The 16,682-nt window shown below is 37.9% G+C and overlaps 2 protein-coding genes across 6 annotated transcripts in view; both read left to right on the top strand.

Annotated features, from left to right (window-relative positions):
- Window positions 1–16,682, top strand: part of CDK19 (cyclin dependent kinase 19) — a 175,401-nt gene that overhangs the window by 83,419 nt on the left and 75,300 nt on the right. The gene's annotated exons all lie outside the window — the stretch shown is intronic.
- LOC123836349 (ATP synthase subunit O, mitochondrial-like) lies at window positions 11,994–12,897 on the top strand. The gene has a single exon (XM_045865318.3). The coding sequence runs from the start codon at window positions 12,236–12,238 to the stop codon at window positions 12,824–12,826; it is 591 nt and encodes a 196-aa protein (XP_045721274.1). The 5' UTR covers window positions 11,994–12,235; the 3' UTR covers window positions 12,827–12,897.

Raw genomic sequence — 16,682 nt, 5'->3', positions numbered from 1 at the left:
TAAAACCATCCTTGCCTTCTCAGTGGATTGGAGAGGGGCAAGGATGGATGTAGAAGACCTGTTGAGAAGCTTTTGCTGAAGCCAAAATGAAAGATGATAGTAGTTTGTATTGGAACGTAATAAAGGGGTTGGAGGAAGCAGACATTTAGTGATGGGGAATGCAAGAGAGAACAAGGCTGACCACAACATTTCTCTCTTGATCAGCTAGGTGGATGATGGCATGATATACTGAGCAAAAGAGCAGAGGTAGGCAAGAGGTGGGGAGGTTAGGGGAAGATGGTGACCTGAATTTCACAGATTTGATTGCTTAGTTTTGGGAAAGATACAGAAGATAATATAATAGTAATATAATTAGAAATATAATAAGACTAAAATTTCAAGGAATTATTATGGTCTCAATTATTATATATTTCTTTTTTTTTTTTAAAGATTTTATTTATTTATTTGAGAGAGAGAGAATGAGAGAGAGAGAACACATGAGAAGGGATAGGGTCAGAGGACGAAGCAGACTCCCTGCCGAGCAGGGAGCCCGATGCGGGACTCGATCCCGGGACTCCAGGATCATGACCTGAGCCGAAGGCAGTCGCTTAACCAACTGAGCCACCCAGGCGCCCCTCAATTATTATATATTTCTTTCTGCTGAAGCTGTTCATTATCCCTTCTCTTTTCTCTTTATGAAGACATAGATGATTTGCCATTCACAGTCTATATAAAATACAACTACTGAACAAAGGATAGTTTATACAAATAGAGGAAGTTGGGTGGTTTTATTCAAGAGAATAATTTTCCGTGTAACTTTCCATATTTAATTTTAATAGTCAACCATATAGTATCGAAGCAATCAGACTCCTTCAGGGGAGGGACTGCGTGGGCCCAGTGCTATTACATTCTTTTCTAAAATTGAGATATAATTCACATACCATAAAACTCATCATTTTAAAGTGTACAATTCATTGATTTTTAGTATATTCACACAGTTATGCAACCGTCACTACTATCTAATTCCAGGACGTTTTCATTACCCCACAAAGGAACCCTGTACCCCCCAGTAGTAGTCATTTCCCTTCCCCCCCCATTGCCCTCAGCCCCTGGCAACCACTAATCTACTTTCTATCTTTATGAATTTGCCTGTATTCTTTCTATATTATCCTATCTCCATTATTATCACAGCTCATCATTCTATAGTCCAGAAATTTTCAAACTTTATTGGCCTATATATCACCTGTCAAAGATAGCAATCTGTGACATGGTTCTCTCCCTTACGGAGCTTATATGCTGATCATACGCATTTTTTTTTTAAGCTTTTATTTATTTATTTCAGACAGGAAGAGAGTGAGAGAGAGCGCATGGCGGGGGGGTTGGCAGAGGGAGAGGGAGAAGCAGACACCCCGCTGAGCAGGGGTCCGACGCGGGGCTCCGTCCCAGGACCCTGGGACGATGACCTGAGCCAAAGGCAGATGTTCAACCAAGCCACCCAGTCACCCCACAAGACACATTTTTGAATATAATTAGTGCTACAAGGTTTTGAATGAATACATTCTGAAAGAATAGTAAAGTAAGTGGAGTGAGGCCACTTTGGACATGGTATTCTCAAAGTTTTATAGATAATATTAGTGTTAGTATTAGATTAGTATTAATCACAACTCAGCCAAGAATCTTTTATATCTAAGTTGACTTGTATAATGTGTTTTGATAGCCCTCATGAAAAATTGTCTTATATAACATAATTCTATCTTATATGGTTCCACCTTTCCTACTTACTGAAAAGTTCATATTATTTAAACTCAGTATTATATTGTTGACCGGTTCAGATGTGCCATGTAGTAGGGGCTATCTTTCTAGCTTGATATTTTAGGGAAAAAAATGGCATCCAATTTAATTTATATGAGAGTACCTTGTAGACTTTATGGTTTTATGCTAATGCAAAGTATTATTGTTATTAACCCTTCCATATGTTCTATGCTACTATTTAGAATCTAGAAGTAAACATTCTTTGTTCTGTAGCAAAAGGATCGCCATCAGTGGACTTTTTTCCTCCTAAGTCTTTGTCTTAGGGGTCTGAGGAGCTTCATTCTCTGTAGCAAGGGATATTTTGGAATTATATAGTGTTCTTCCCTTCCCACTTAATTATGGTGTGTTTGCTATAAACAAAAGTATAGTTCTTGGGGTGCCTGGGTGGCTCAGTCAGTTAAGTGTCTGCCTTTGGCTCAGGTCATGATCCCAGGGTTCTGGGATCGAGTCCCACATCAGGCTCCCTGCTCAGCGAGGAGTTTGCTTCTCCCTCTCCCTGTGCTGCTCCCCCTGCTTGTGCTCTCTCTCTCTCTCTCTGTCAAATAAATAAATAAATAAATAAATAAATAAATAAATAAATAAGTAAAATCTTAAAAAAAATAGTTCTTTATTAACATAGATAAAATAAACTTAATCCAGTAGTTTAAAACATTTTTCTCAATTACCCAATAAAGATAAGATTTAAGGAAAAACCCCACTTAAGTATCTATGATTAGGTAGGGAATATTTTCAGGCCATACCTGTTATCAATTATTACTTAATCAATTCCCCCTGCCTCATTTTCTCCAGGCTTGAGTTGTGAGAACACTTTTACTCTGATTCTGAGGGCTTTCCAGAATTATGAATGGGGGATGGCCCTTTAATAGTTTCCACTCACATCTGAGTCCTTTCCTTCTTTAACTCTTGGAAGAAGGACCTGATTATAGCTGTTTACTCAAAACACCTGGGATTATTAGGCTTTCTCTAATAGTCTCCTATTATCTCCTAAAGTGTCTCCTGATACTTTCCCTACAGGTACAGAAAGAAAAAGGTATATGAAACTCTTGCAGCATGATTAATAATGGTTGTATTATTGGGTACTCTTTTCAATATTGGTTGAAATATTAGGGTACTCTTCCCCCCCCTTTTTTTCCTTAATTTTTCTTTACTTCATTGTTCTTTGAAGTTACTGGTGTTTTAAAATGATATTAAAATATTGTTCCCATAGCAACACCTTACCGATTTCTTATGGCAAACGCTGCATCTTTCACAAGTTGGGTTGAAAAAGAGAAATGCTTTCAGAAAGAGTTTATTTATAAAATCAAGCCAACAGAACATAACTTGTTTATTTTTAAGAAAGCATTTTAAAGCAGACTGTAAGAGAGAATTTTACACATCGATGTAATGTGAGCTTCCCAGTGAATTTCTTGCTTATGTAAAAGTTCATTTTTGAATTTGTATTAAATTGACATTTTCCCCTCATAATAAGATTTGAACAGCTTAAATAAAAAATGGAAATCCTGCCAAATTTCACTTAAATAATTTGTAAGTTCTGCTTAAATGCAATACCTGTACACAGAAGTTTGTAGACTGCTTATAAGACTGTTAGAGCAGGGCACCTAGGTGGCTCAGTCGGTTAAGCACCTGCCTTTGGCTCAGGTCATGATTCTGGGGTCAGGTCACGATCCCATAATCCTGGGATTGAGCCCCGCATTGGGCTCCTTGCTCAGCAAGGGGGAGCCTACTTCTCCTTCTCCCTCTCCTGCTTCCCTTGTTTATGCTCTCTCTCTCTGTCAAATAAATAAACTCATTAAAAAAAAGACTGTTAGAGCAAAGAGCAATGCTCATAATACTCTTGTAATGATTTTCCAACCTCTTAGGCTACATGGTGGATTTTGTTCAGGATCTGTTCCTCTGATTTCTTTTCTTTTTTGCTTTTTGTTTTTGTGAGTTTTTTTTGTCTACTCATTTGTCAAATCAGTGTCAAGTAATTTTAAATCTTTTTACATTTAAATTTTATAAGTTTTATCCATTTTAAGCTGCTTCTTACTATCTGTTTGCTTTTAGTAATACTCAGTTTCATCTCAGAATTTAATTCATTATTTTTTCAAGGAGGTTTAGGGAAGACATTATATTTATAACAAATTATTAAACCATATTTTCCTCTTCTGTTTACTTTAGTTTTCTTTTTAAAAGTTTTTATTTAAATTCCAGTTAGTTAGCATGCAATGTAATATTAGTTTCAGGTATACAATGTAGTGATTCAACAATTCCATATATCAGCTGGTGCTCATCACAGCAAGTACACTCCTTAATGCCCATCCCGTCTATAACCCATCCTCCCACCCCTCCCACCCCCTGTAACCATCAGTTTGTTCTCCACAGTTAAGAGTCTGTTTCTTGGTTTGTCTTTCTCTTTTTTTCTTTTGCTCATTTGTTTTGTTTGTTAAATTCCACATATGAGTGAAATCATATGGTATTTGTCTTTCTCTGACTTAGTGTAATAATCTCTAATTACTTTAGTTTTCTTACTCTGAATTTGGTTTAATTCCTATTAACTCAGACTTTCTGGCTTTTTCACACTTCCAAAAGCATATGTTCTAGTTTGGCTAGCATGCTCTTTCCTTTCCATTCTCTTGCTGGAATTTTTGAAGGTTATAGATCCATAAGAAATCCTTTGAAGTTGCCATAGGTTATATTTTTTGGAGATATATATATATATATTTATGGCGGTGGTATTTAATGTACTTTAATTACTGGTTCATTCAATAAATTCCAGATGTGGAGATATAATAGTGAAAAAAATACTGACATTAATAATTCTGTCCCAGGGTGCCTGGGTGGCTCAGTTGCTAAGCATCTGCCTTCGGCTCAGGTCATGATCCCGGCATCCTGGGATCGAGTCCTGTGTCAGCTCCCTGCTCAGTGAGGAACCTGTTTCTCCCTCTCCCACTCCCCCTGCTTGTGTTCCCTCTCTCGCTATCTTTCTCTCTGTCAAAAAATAAATAAAATCTTAAAAAAAAAAAATTCTGTCCCAATGAAGCTTACAGAGTGGATATCAACTGAAGACTTAACTATTTTTTTAAACATTTTTAAATTTAAATTCAGTTAATTAACATATAATGTATTATTGGTTTCAGAGGTATAGGCCTGTGATTCATCAGTCTTATTTAATACCCAGTGCTCATTACATCACATGCCCTCCTTAATGTCCATCACCCAGTTACCCCATCCCTCCACTCCCCTCCCAAGACTTAACTATTCTGAATGCTTTTGTGAACACCCTTTGCATTTATTCAGTTGGCTCTTTTCATCTCTATATTCACAGTGCCAATCTGAAAGGCCCCACTTGCTGATACCTTCTCCATTTCCATATAATTTAGAATTCTGGGTGACTTTGTATATTTCAATTTCCAGCTAGATGTCTATATATTAATACTTTCTGGTGTTGCACTATAGTTTCAGTTATATTTAATTCAGGCACAGAAACCAAAACTTAATCTTACCTAGGTATATATCTTCTCTAATGTATTTTTTTGTAATAGCTCAAGATTTACCCAGCTGGATTACCAAATCTTGTTAATTTTTCTTTCAAAAACCTTTTCATCTTTAGCTTTTCTATTTTTATTTTCATCGCCTTCATCTAAGCCGTCTTTGTGCCTAAACTTTAGCAACAGTATTCTCTTTCTCCTTGCCTCTCCTGGCCCAAACATAGCCACCAGATTGGTCTTCTTAAGCTATAGATGTGATCTTACCAGTTCCTTGCTCCACAGTGTTTCTAGCTAGAACAAGAACCATACACTAAGATTTGGGGAGGGTAGGGGTGGTGGGCAACCCAACCTTGGTGTCCCTGGGGATTAGCAGGGCAGTGGTAAGTCATGCTTTTTCACTCCTCACCAGGTTATGTACTTTTGTTGATATATATGTTTTTTCTTTATTTTTATTTCCAGACTATAGAAGAGATAAAAGGAATCTTCTGAATAATCATGCTAGACAGTTTATTTCAGAACCAGTTTCTATTGCCTTGAGTCATTGTTTGCACTTTAGTAAGATTTCATCTACTTTGTTGCATTTATAATGGCTGGTTTGGATTATTCTCTTTAAAACTAGTTTGTTTAGAATGTATGTTTTCCAGGCTCTTAGCTTGTGCAGTAATGATCACTATCAATTGTAGACTACATACAGAAGACATATTAGGTATTGTTGGACTGTGTTAATCATTCTTTCTAAATAGTGGGAAGAGAATATTCTTCTAATTCTCTCAAAGGAAAGGAAATCACAGTTTAGATAAGCAGTTTATCTAGCCTATGAGCCTGTTCATAAAATTTCTGTGGGACTTAATTAAGAGTTGAATTATAAGAGAACTTTAATGTATTTGTGAAAATCAGGAGTGGTTAGTACAAATTTTGATTTATTTATTTAAACATTTTGATGGTAGACAAAGAGAAAGCCCAGGTATAATTTTATCACATTTTCCCCAATCTTTTGTAGATAGGAAGACTCACTTTGTTTAGGTTAAAAAATATGCAAGTTTAGAAATGAGATTAACTTCCCCCCCCTCAGATCCAGTTAGGATGGTTGCCTAACACCTATTACAAAACTTAGGAGCATAAAACGCATTTTTTATTATGCACATAGATTCTGTGAGTTGGGAACTCCAAAAGGGCACAGTAGGGATAGTTTTCTCAGCTCTTATGATGATGGCTGTTACAGTTGGGAAAACCTAAAGGTTGGGATCAACTGTTAGGGGCTGGAATAATTTGGATAATTATTTCATAATTTGAAGGTTTGTCACCACCATCTCTGGCATCGGGGCTGGGAAGACTTGAAGAGTCTAGGACCATTGACCAGAGTATCCATATATGTGGCCTTGCTTCTGTGCAACATGGTGGTTTCAGCATAGTCAGATCCAACTTAAGTGTTAATGTGAATGAGGAGAAAGTTGGATTGTTTTGTTTTTTTAATAAAGCCTCATGAGCTATGTATGTCACATTTGCTGCATTTTGTTGGTTATAAATATGTGCATATGCACACCCAGATAGACTTCACCTCTTGCTGGGAGGGTGGCAAATTCTAGAAAAGCATTTGGTACTGGAGATACTATTTTGGCCATCTTTGGAAAATACATCCTGCCACAATAGTCAAGTCCAATATTTGCTAATATTTTTTCATTTCAAATGCATATTTATAATGACTTTAGAGATAAAAGACCAAGAATTCTTTACCTGTTTACGTGAAGGGAGTTTAGGACTTTAGGAGTCTGTGAACTGAAGGTTCACAAAAAAGGTTTTAAAAAGTATCTATTACTTTGACAATTGGCTTTTTAAAAACATTTTTCATCCCCCTTAAGTCAAAATTGCTTAGGTATTTTTTTCTTTCTCTTACTTTAAACAAGTATAATGTCGTGGACCACTAATGTATCCAGTTAGATTATGTTCAGTTTTCATTGTTGCTGCATGTGGAGACAATGTCAGACAGTTTCCCATTGATAAGAATCAATGAAAACCAGGGACGCCTGGGTGGCTCAGTTGGTTAAGCGACTGACTGCCTTCCGCTCAGGTCGTGATCCCGGGGTTCTGGGATCGAGCCCTGCATCCTCCCTGCTCAGCAGGCGGCTTGCTTCTCCCTTTCCCTCTGCCACTCCCACTGCTTGTGCTCTCCTGCTCTCTCTCTGTCAAATAAATAAAATCTTAAAAAAAAAAAAATCAATGAAAACTGGGGGCACCTGGTTGGCTCAGTTGGTTAAACATCTGCCTTCGGCTCAGGTCGTGATCCCAGGGTTCTGGGATCGGACTCCCTGCTCGGCTGGGAGTCTGCTTGCCCCTCTCCTCCCCGCTTATGCTCTCTCTTGCTATCTCTCTCAAATAAATAAAATATATATATAAAAAGAATCAATGAAAATTTACCATGCTATCTGTATTGATACAGAGGCTACATAAAAATTAAAAAGACAAGGAAAGAAAAAAAGAGAAAAGAAAAAGAAAGTAAGACAAAACTCCTGTGTCCTTTGATCTTATTCTGAAGACTGAATATGCAGAGATACAAAGTCTTGCTTTTTCTCTGGCAAGATTCTTGCTAATGGAAGCCTGAAGCCAACACAGCTGAAGAAGCCTCTATGTCTGCCCAGCCAGAAAACATACTGGATAGTGTGAATTCTTTTAACAAGAAGGTGGCTTACTTTGAAAAGGCTTGAACCTTACCAAAATTTGGATTTGCCCCAGCACCAAAAAGCCTTATCTTATAAAATCTCGCAAGTGAAAGTAGTGATATGATTGGAGAGGCCTTAGTGAAGCTCTCTGAACTCCTGACGGTTTGTGACCAGGAGCCAAACCATGAAGGCTTCTTTCAGATGACATTCTTCTAGAACGGTTGATGCTTTTTCCTTGTTTTCTCTCAAATCAAGGTTTTAAAGGAATTGGCAGTTAGCCATTTTCTTTGAGCATGTAACCAAATGAAATTCTGATGTTTCCTTAGTAAAGATAGTTGCTCTTTTGTGTCCTTTAAGAGCATGCTGAAGCCATCAAGATTCTTGTTGTGTGAACCCATTTTGGACACTGGAAAGACCATTGAGAGATAAAACAGTGAAAAGTGGCTTGCCATCAAAACTGATGGCATACCTGGTGATACATCTGGTTTTGCTGTTTTGATGAAGAAGGAAGCTCCATAGGTCTCTATGAATCATTGCTTTTACATTAGCATCAAAGACTCTGCCAAAGATCATGAAAGAAGTCTTGTCCGATGTCTTGAAAGTCACACTTTATCCCAGTCAGGGCCTTGAATTACTGCCTTGTCTAGAGCTTCTCTTGCGAGATGGGAGTGGAATATAAGGTTGTTTTCTATTGCAGAGAAGTTCATTGATTCTCCAAAGAATAAGTCTCAAACCACTGGGGAATTCTGATTCCATTTGCTGTTACATAACTTTGTGAATCAGAGTTTCCAGAACACTTGTAGCAATCTATTGGATTGTTAAAACCGCTGGCATGTTAAAAACCATTCTGCTTATTATTTTAGCTCTTTATTCAAGAGAAACGCTAGCATTCTTCTAATTGAAATTTATTTTTGTGGAATTAATTTTAATTTTTTCTGTTAAATTTAATATCCTTTCCTTTCTAATCTAAGCATCCTTTTTAAGTTTGGAGAGTTTACTCTACATTAATGTGTTTATTCACGTATTTTGCTTTATTTCTAATTTTTGTGTTTTCTATGTCTCATGCTTTGATTTTTTTTCCCCCCTTCTTTTCTGGCTCCTAAAGTATTGGTTGAGTTTCCTTTATTTCCCTTTTTTCTAAACTTCTGGTTTGAAAATCACATTTTTTTCTAATTTAGCAATTATTCTAATATTTTTACATGCATATTTGACTTAAATTCTCAAATTTACCCCATTTCCTCCAAGTGGTAGGACTTCAAATCTCTTTAACTCAGCTCTCTCCCTCCTGTTACTTCTATTATTTTTGTTCTACCTTGGTTTTACTTAATCTCCCCTCTCCCCACCCCCAACTTTGTATATTTTAGGTTTCTTTATAGTCAGGACTTATTTAGATTTACTTATTATTATTATTATATTATTCCTTTTTGCATACACTCCTTATTGGGGTATATTTTTAGTGGTTCTTTCAGCAAGGACTTGTTTAACCAGTGTTTTTAGTCTGGCTGAAAATGTCTGTCTTGCCCTCACTTTTGAAATATCATTTAGGTAGATAGAGAATTAAATATCAGTTTTTTTCAGCACTTTGAGGATTTCTCCATGGTCCCCTGGCCTTGATTCCTGCTGATGTCATGTCTGTGTCAGCGTAATGGTCTCACCTTTCTGGGTAATTCATTTTCTCTCTGATTTTAAGGTTTTCCCTTTGCCTTTGACGTGTTCTGCATACTGCACAACGCAAGGACCAGGATATACAGCAAACTTCTTTACTGCTTCTCCAGCCAGAGGGTAGAGTTTGTGGTCCTTTTTTCACTGATTTCTCACTGTAGCACCTCCTGGGCTCAGGGTTCTGTGGAGGGGCTTGTCCCAGTACCCCAGTCTTAAATACTGAAGATGTCGTCTTCCATTTTCCAGTGGGGATTTAGAATCTCAGCTCCTAGGGCCTGTATCCAGGTCGCAAATCTCCGTGGGCTTTATATATCAGCTTATTCTTTTGGCTCTGATTCGATTTTTCTCTTTGTTCCTGGCATCTGGGAATCTTCTTTTTTGTCTTTTTGGATTCTCCATTTAACATGTGTTTAACAGTAGGAAACAAAAAAATGAAAGTCTTGAAAACAGGAGATTTATTTTTCTACTTCAGGAGATTTCCAGAGTGCTATTCTTTTTTTTTTTTTTTTTTAAGATTTTATTTATTTATTTGACAGAGACACAGCAAGAGAGGGAACACAAGCGGTGGGGAGTGGGAGAGGGAGAAGCAGGCTTCCTGCTGAGCAGGGAGCCCGATGCGGGTCTCGATCCCAGGACCCTGGGACCATGACCTGAGCCGAAGGCAGACGCTTAACCGACTGAGCCACCCAGGCGCACCTCCAGAGTGCTATTCTTTTTTTTTTTTTTTTTAAGATTTTATTTATTTATTTTGACAGATAGAGACACAGCGAGAGAGGGAACACAAGCAGGGGGAGTGGGAGAGGGAGAAGCAGGCTTCCCACTGAGCAGGGAGCCCGATGCGGGGCTTGATCCCAGGACCCCGGGATCATGACCTGAGCCGAAGGCAGACGCTTAACGACTGAGCCACCCAGGCGCCCCCAGAGTGCTATTCTTAATGTTAGCTGAAGTGTTTAATAATGTCCAGAGCTCTGAGTTCTTATTGACTGATTGACTGATTGCTTTATTTGACCAAGAGATTAAAAGTGACATTTTGTTATATACACAGCCCTTGTGGACGATACCCTTGAGCTCCTGTTTCCTGTTTAACTTGAGTCTATCAAAACCTGCAACCACCCTAGGCATGACTAACAATCTTGGATGATTTTTTTAATACTTCTTTAAATGAATCTTTCTATAGAAAGACTCTTTGCCATAATCTAAGGTAGTGGTTTTCAGAGTATGGTTCCTAAATCCTCAGTACCAGCATTATGTGGGATTATATAGTATACATTGTTCCCTTGTCATTCATTAGATATTCTTCTTTGTCATGCTTTTTTTTAAAAAAAGATTTTATTTATTTATTAGAGAGAGAGACAGAGGATAGCAAGAGAGAGCACAAGCAGGGAGGAAAGGGAGGAGCAGGCTCCCCGCTGAGGGCTCGATCCCAGGACACTGGGATCATGACCTGAGCCAAAGGCAGACACTCAACTGAGTGAGCCACCCAGGTGCTCCTGTCATGCTTTTTAAATTAAAGTTTGATAAAATATTTGGATTGGCACTTTGTTTTTGTTTTTTTAAAGATTTTATTTATTTATTTGACAGAGAGAGAGAGAGCCAGAGCAGGAACACAACAAGCAGGGGGAGTGGGAGAGGGAGAATCAGGCTTCCTGCCAGCAGGGAGCCCGATGCGGGGCTCGATCCCAGGACCCTGGGATCATGACCTGAGCTGAAGGCAGACGCTTAACACCTGAGCCACCCAGGCGCTCTGGCACTTTGTTCTTAATTTTATTTATTTAGTTAATCTCTATACCCAACGTGGGGTTCAAACTCATGACCCCAAGATCAAGAGTTGCATGTTCTTCTGATTGAGCCAGCCAGGTGCCCCGAAGTTTGAAAAAATGGTTGAACTAATAGGTGGTCCAGTGATGGGTACTTTTTATAAATAGATAAAGTATGAATTTTATGGCTTGATTTTTTTTTTATACAGAGAGTACTTATTAATTCTATGGTATAAATCATGTTAAATACTCTGATAAAAATGATACATATGTTGCTATATCTATGATTTCCTTATACTTGAGCATTCTTTATTTAAAAAAAAGTTCTTAAAAGTTGAGTGTTAGATGTGGAATGAAGGAAATGTTTTATATCTGTAAATTAATTGCCTTATCTTTTTTTCATAATCTGCCCACCCCAAAGCTCAGAAAAGTCACAGTATTATTTATGCAACTCCTTTTAATGGTCCCCATGGATTTAAAACACAATTGGCATTGTTACACTTCCTTCCATAGAGAAAATGTATGCTTTTTAAATAAATGTAATATGCTTTTGTTCATGAAGAATGTCATTGAGTAGTGCCAACTATTTTAGGATACTAAAATAAAAATATTTACAATCCAAAAATACTTTAAGATTATTCTTAGAAAGATGTTCCATTGTTTTTAGTCTATTACTTAATCTTATAAAAGTGCTATGAAAAGGGAGAAGATGGCCGTCCCAGCAGTGTCTGGGCTGTCCCGGCAGCTCAGCCAGTAAGGGGTAGGTAGAGCTGAGATTCGAACCCACACAGGCACATAGAAGATGGAGTTGGAAGGAAAATTCGTGCTCTTTATACTACGTATCAACACTATGCTTTGCATGTCATGACACCTTGCAACTTAGGTGCGATGCTTTAGTATGACTGTTGTCAGGCCGTTTTCCAAGTTCATGCGGCTGCCTGTTCAGGTATATGGTATCGAAAGTCGCTATGCCACTGCTCTTTATTCTGCTGCATCTAAACAGAATAAACTGGAACAAGTAGAGAAAGAATTGTTGAGAGTAGCACAAATCCTGAAGGAACCCAAAATGGCTGCTTCTATTATGAATCCCTATATAAAGCGTTCCGTGAAAGTGAAAAGCTTAAATGACATGAGCGCAAAAGAGAGGTCCTTTCCTCTCACATTCAACCTGATCAACTTGCTTGTTGAGAATGGTCGCTTGGACAATACCCCTGGAGTCATTTCTGCCTTTTCGACCATGATGAGCATCCACTGTGGAGAAGTACCGTGCACAGTGATCACTGCATCTCCTTTAGATGAAGCCACTCTTACTGAATTAAAAACGGTCCTGAAGAGCTTCCTAAGTAAAGGCCAAGTCTTGAAATTGGAAGTTAAGACTGACCCCTCAATCATGGGTGGAATGATTGTCTGTATTGGAGAGAGATACACTGATATGTCTGCGAAAACCAAGATTCAGAAGCTCAGCAGGGCCATGCGGGAAGTTTTCTGAAAGTGTTGATTTTCTGTCAGTGAAAATTCCTAAACTTGGAGCAACAATAAAATGCTTCCTGAACAGAAAAAGAAAAAAAAAAGTGCTATGAAAAGCAAACTACATGACATTTCAGAGTTCAGAGATTTGATTAGATCATTTAAATAAAGTTTTTGCCAAGGAACTGAACACATGAAATGAATGGTAGCATCATTGTGAAGATTTTCAATACTCATGAGACTTATAATTAATTAAGTACTTTATTTTTTTTTTTAAGTACTTTATTTGAGAGAGAGAGAGCACAAGCAGATGGGAGGGGCAGAGGGAGAGGGAGAAGCAGACTCCCCACTGAACAGGGAGCCCGATGCAGGGCTCAATCCCAGGACCCTGGGATCATGACCTGAGCCGAAGGCAGACGCTTAACGACTGAGCCACCCAGGCGCCCCTAGACATGAAGAATTAAAGAAAAGATAGTTGTTTAATAGATTTAAAAATGAATATTCACCAAAAAAGACGATCTAATTTAAAAATGGACAAAGGACTTGAATAGACATTTCTCCCAGGGAGGTATTCAGATAGCCAATAAGCACATGAATAGATTTTCAACATCATTAGTTATTAAGGAACTTAAAACCCACAGTGAGATACCACTTCTCATCCACTGGAATGGCAATAATAATAATAATAAAAGGAAAATATGAACTGTTGATGATGATGTGGAGAATTTGAATCCTCATACATTGCTGGTGGAAATGTAAAATAAGGTAGATGCTGTGAAAGATATTTTTGTGGTTCTTCAATAAGTTAGACATAGAACTGCCATCTGACCCAGCAACTCTGCTCCTAGGTAAATACCCAAGAGAACTGAAAACAGGTGCACAAATGTTTATAGTAGCACTATTCGTAATAGCCAAAAAAGGGGAACAACCCAGATGTCTATCAGCTGATAAGTGGATAACCAAATGTGGTATATCCATACAATAGAATATTATTCAGCCATAAGAAGGAGTGAAGTACTGATACTTGCTACGATATGGATGAACCTTAATAATATTAAGTGAAAGAAGCCAGATACACAAAGCCACATATTGTATGATTTCATTTATTTGAAATGATCAGAATAGGTGAATCTGTGGAGACAGCAGATTAATGGTTGCCAGGGGCTGGGATGAGCAAGGAATGAGGAGTAGTTGTTCAATGGGTATGGGGTTTCTTTTTGGGATGATGAAAATTTTCCGGAATTAGATAGTGGTGCTGGTTGTGCAACATTATGAATGTCCTGGAAGTCACTGAACTTCCAGTACATTTAAATAAACTTTAAAATGGTAAAGTTTATATTATAGGAATTTTAGCTCAGTAAAAAAGAATATTCAGTGTGATTATAATTCTCAGTGAAATATTAAGGTAAGAATTTTAAAATCAAAGGAAACTTTATTTCAACATTGTTATTTTGTGCTTAGAAAAATTACACAACATGTTTCGTGAAAATATGTATGAAGTCAAATAAATATTCTTTAGAGCAGGTTTCAATACAAGGTATGTGTGTTTTGGGCCTCATTCAGAGGGATTTTGCTGGGTAGAATAAAGCACTAGGAGGCAGTCTCATGCTGGGTACTGTGATTGGTACATTGCCTTTTTTTTTTTTTTAATTTTTTAAAATTTTTGTTTATTTGACAGAGAGACCGCGAAAGAGGGAACACAAGCAGGGGGAGTGGGAAAGAGAGAAGCAGGCTTTCCACTGAGCAGGGAGCCGGACTCAGGCCTCAATCCCAGGACCCTGGGATCATGACCTAAGCTGAAGGCAGACACTTAACAACTGAGCCACCCATGTGCCCCTAGTACGTTGCTTTTTAACTGGCTGGCCCTCTTTGTAGTCATGAGCAGTGTCTCTCAACTGTTTACACTTTCCTTGCCATCTTCTAGATCTGCTTGACTGCTTACTGTTGTGAGCTTCATGCATGCCTTTCTGACATGAAACTATATACTGCTCAATTAGCATTAATAGGGTCCCTATCGTTAACTAACCTACTCCTTCACTGACACTGTTTCCAGCCACTTTGGATAAACACCTGGTTTATCTTGCTTCCCCACGGTCCTGTTCAGTTATCTAGATCCTTTTATGTTTCAGCATTCTCACTTCTTCGACCTTGCCAAGGACCTGGACAGCAAGGACCCCAAGGACAGGAATAGGGGGAGGGGTGAATGAGAGCTAATGAAACAAAGGCCCTGTCTTCTTTGTGAAATCTGTTAGAAGAGGAACCTGTCCATAGATGTGAGCAGTATGGTTCCATATCGACCTGCTATTTCCAGAAATCAAACATTATTTAATGTTTGTTGTACAGCTTATCTAGTAAATTTGTGTTTTTATTCAATGTAGAACATATAGGCTGTCTTGAGAGTAGTTATTTCTTTCCCAAAATACGTTCCACAGAATACTAGTCCCTGGTATTATTACTAGAAGCTCTGCTTTGGAAGGGGGAGGATCCCATGGTCAAATATATTTAGAAAATGCTGCTTAATCCCCTCTTGGAAGTCCATAGCACACTGTAGTCTTTAAGGTCTCTGAAACATAGTCAAGAAACTTGTTTGACTCAGCATTTCCAAACTTACTTGAGCCCAGAACTTTTGGTGGGGAGGAAAGAGACAGCATAGCTATTAATATCTTACATAATAATATCAGTTGGGAAGACATTGTCTTAGAGCATTGTAAATTTCTACAACTGCAGCTTAAAAAAAAAGTAGCTGCATTTATTTACTTATTTATTTAAATTCCAGTTAGTTAACATATACTGTTATATTATTTAGTTTTTTTAGTTTTTTTTAAAGATTTTATTTATTATTTATTTATTTATTTATTTTTAAAGATTTTATTTATTTATTTGAGAGAGAGAGAATGAGAGACAGAGAGCACGAGAGGGAAGAGGGCAGAGGGAGAAGCAGACCCCTTGCTGAGCAGGGAGCCTGATGCGGGACTCGATCCCGGGACTCCAGGATCATGACCTGAGCCGAAGGCAGTCGGTTAACCAATTGAGCCACCCAGGCGCCCAAGATTTTATTTTTTTGACAGAGAGAAAGACAGCCAGAGAGGGAACACAAGCAGGGTGAGTGGGAGAGGGAGAAGCAGGCTTCCCGCTGAGCAGGGAGCCCGATGGGGGCTCGATCCCAGGACCCTGGGACCATGACCTGAGCCGAAGGCAGACGCTTAACGACTGAGCCACCCAGGCGCCCCTTTTTTTAGTTTTTATTTTAATTCCAAAAAGTAGCTACTTTTACCGGCTAGTACCAAAAAATACCTGTCCTTCATATGTTCTATGTAATATACATCATATGTATATAGTTAACCTATAAATTCTCTATCAAGATAGACCTCATTTTTTCCCCTTTCCTTACAAGTGTCAGATTGTTGTCTTTCAGTGATTTTCTTGTTCTTTCTTCCTTAATCATATCAAAATATTTTTTTGAAAGGGTGACTAAAGCACTTAGGACATTCACAGTTTTAAATAAGTAAACGGCTCTGTTAAAGCTGTAGTACATATATTTGTTGAGCCTGTTATAAAATTTCAGACTTGTCTAATTCAAACACCCTTTGAAATCCAAGTCACGTTTTCATTTACTAAGGATTTTTCTTGAGACAGGCCCTTTCTTAAAAAAAGTAATTAGCCTTGGATGTAGAAGGTGTAATTAATAAATAAGCACAATTCATTACTTTGTTAATTCTTCTCTACAGAAAAGAGCTGGCACTCAGTGTTTATCCTTTATTAACATATAAATATGTAGGCACTGAAATTATGTATCACAGTACATTCCTATGAAATACATAGTCGGTATCATTTTTTCTCTTTCAGTTGTAATTAGTGTAGGATTTTAGCTTTAAAAA

Source organism: Mirounga angustirostris, unplaced genomic scaffold (genome assembly GCF_029215605.1).
Source record: "Mirounga angustirostris isolate CCGP_5_RB_7025 unplaced genomic scaffold, mMirAng1.0.hap1 SCAF_8, whole genome shotgun sequence".
Taxonomy (NCBI): domain Eukaryota; kingdom Metazoa; phylum Chordata; class Mammalia; order Carnivora; family Phocidae; genus Mirounga; species Mirounga angustirostris.
This window is presented reverse-complemented; position numbering and strand designations above follow the sequence as displayed.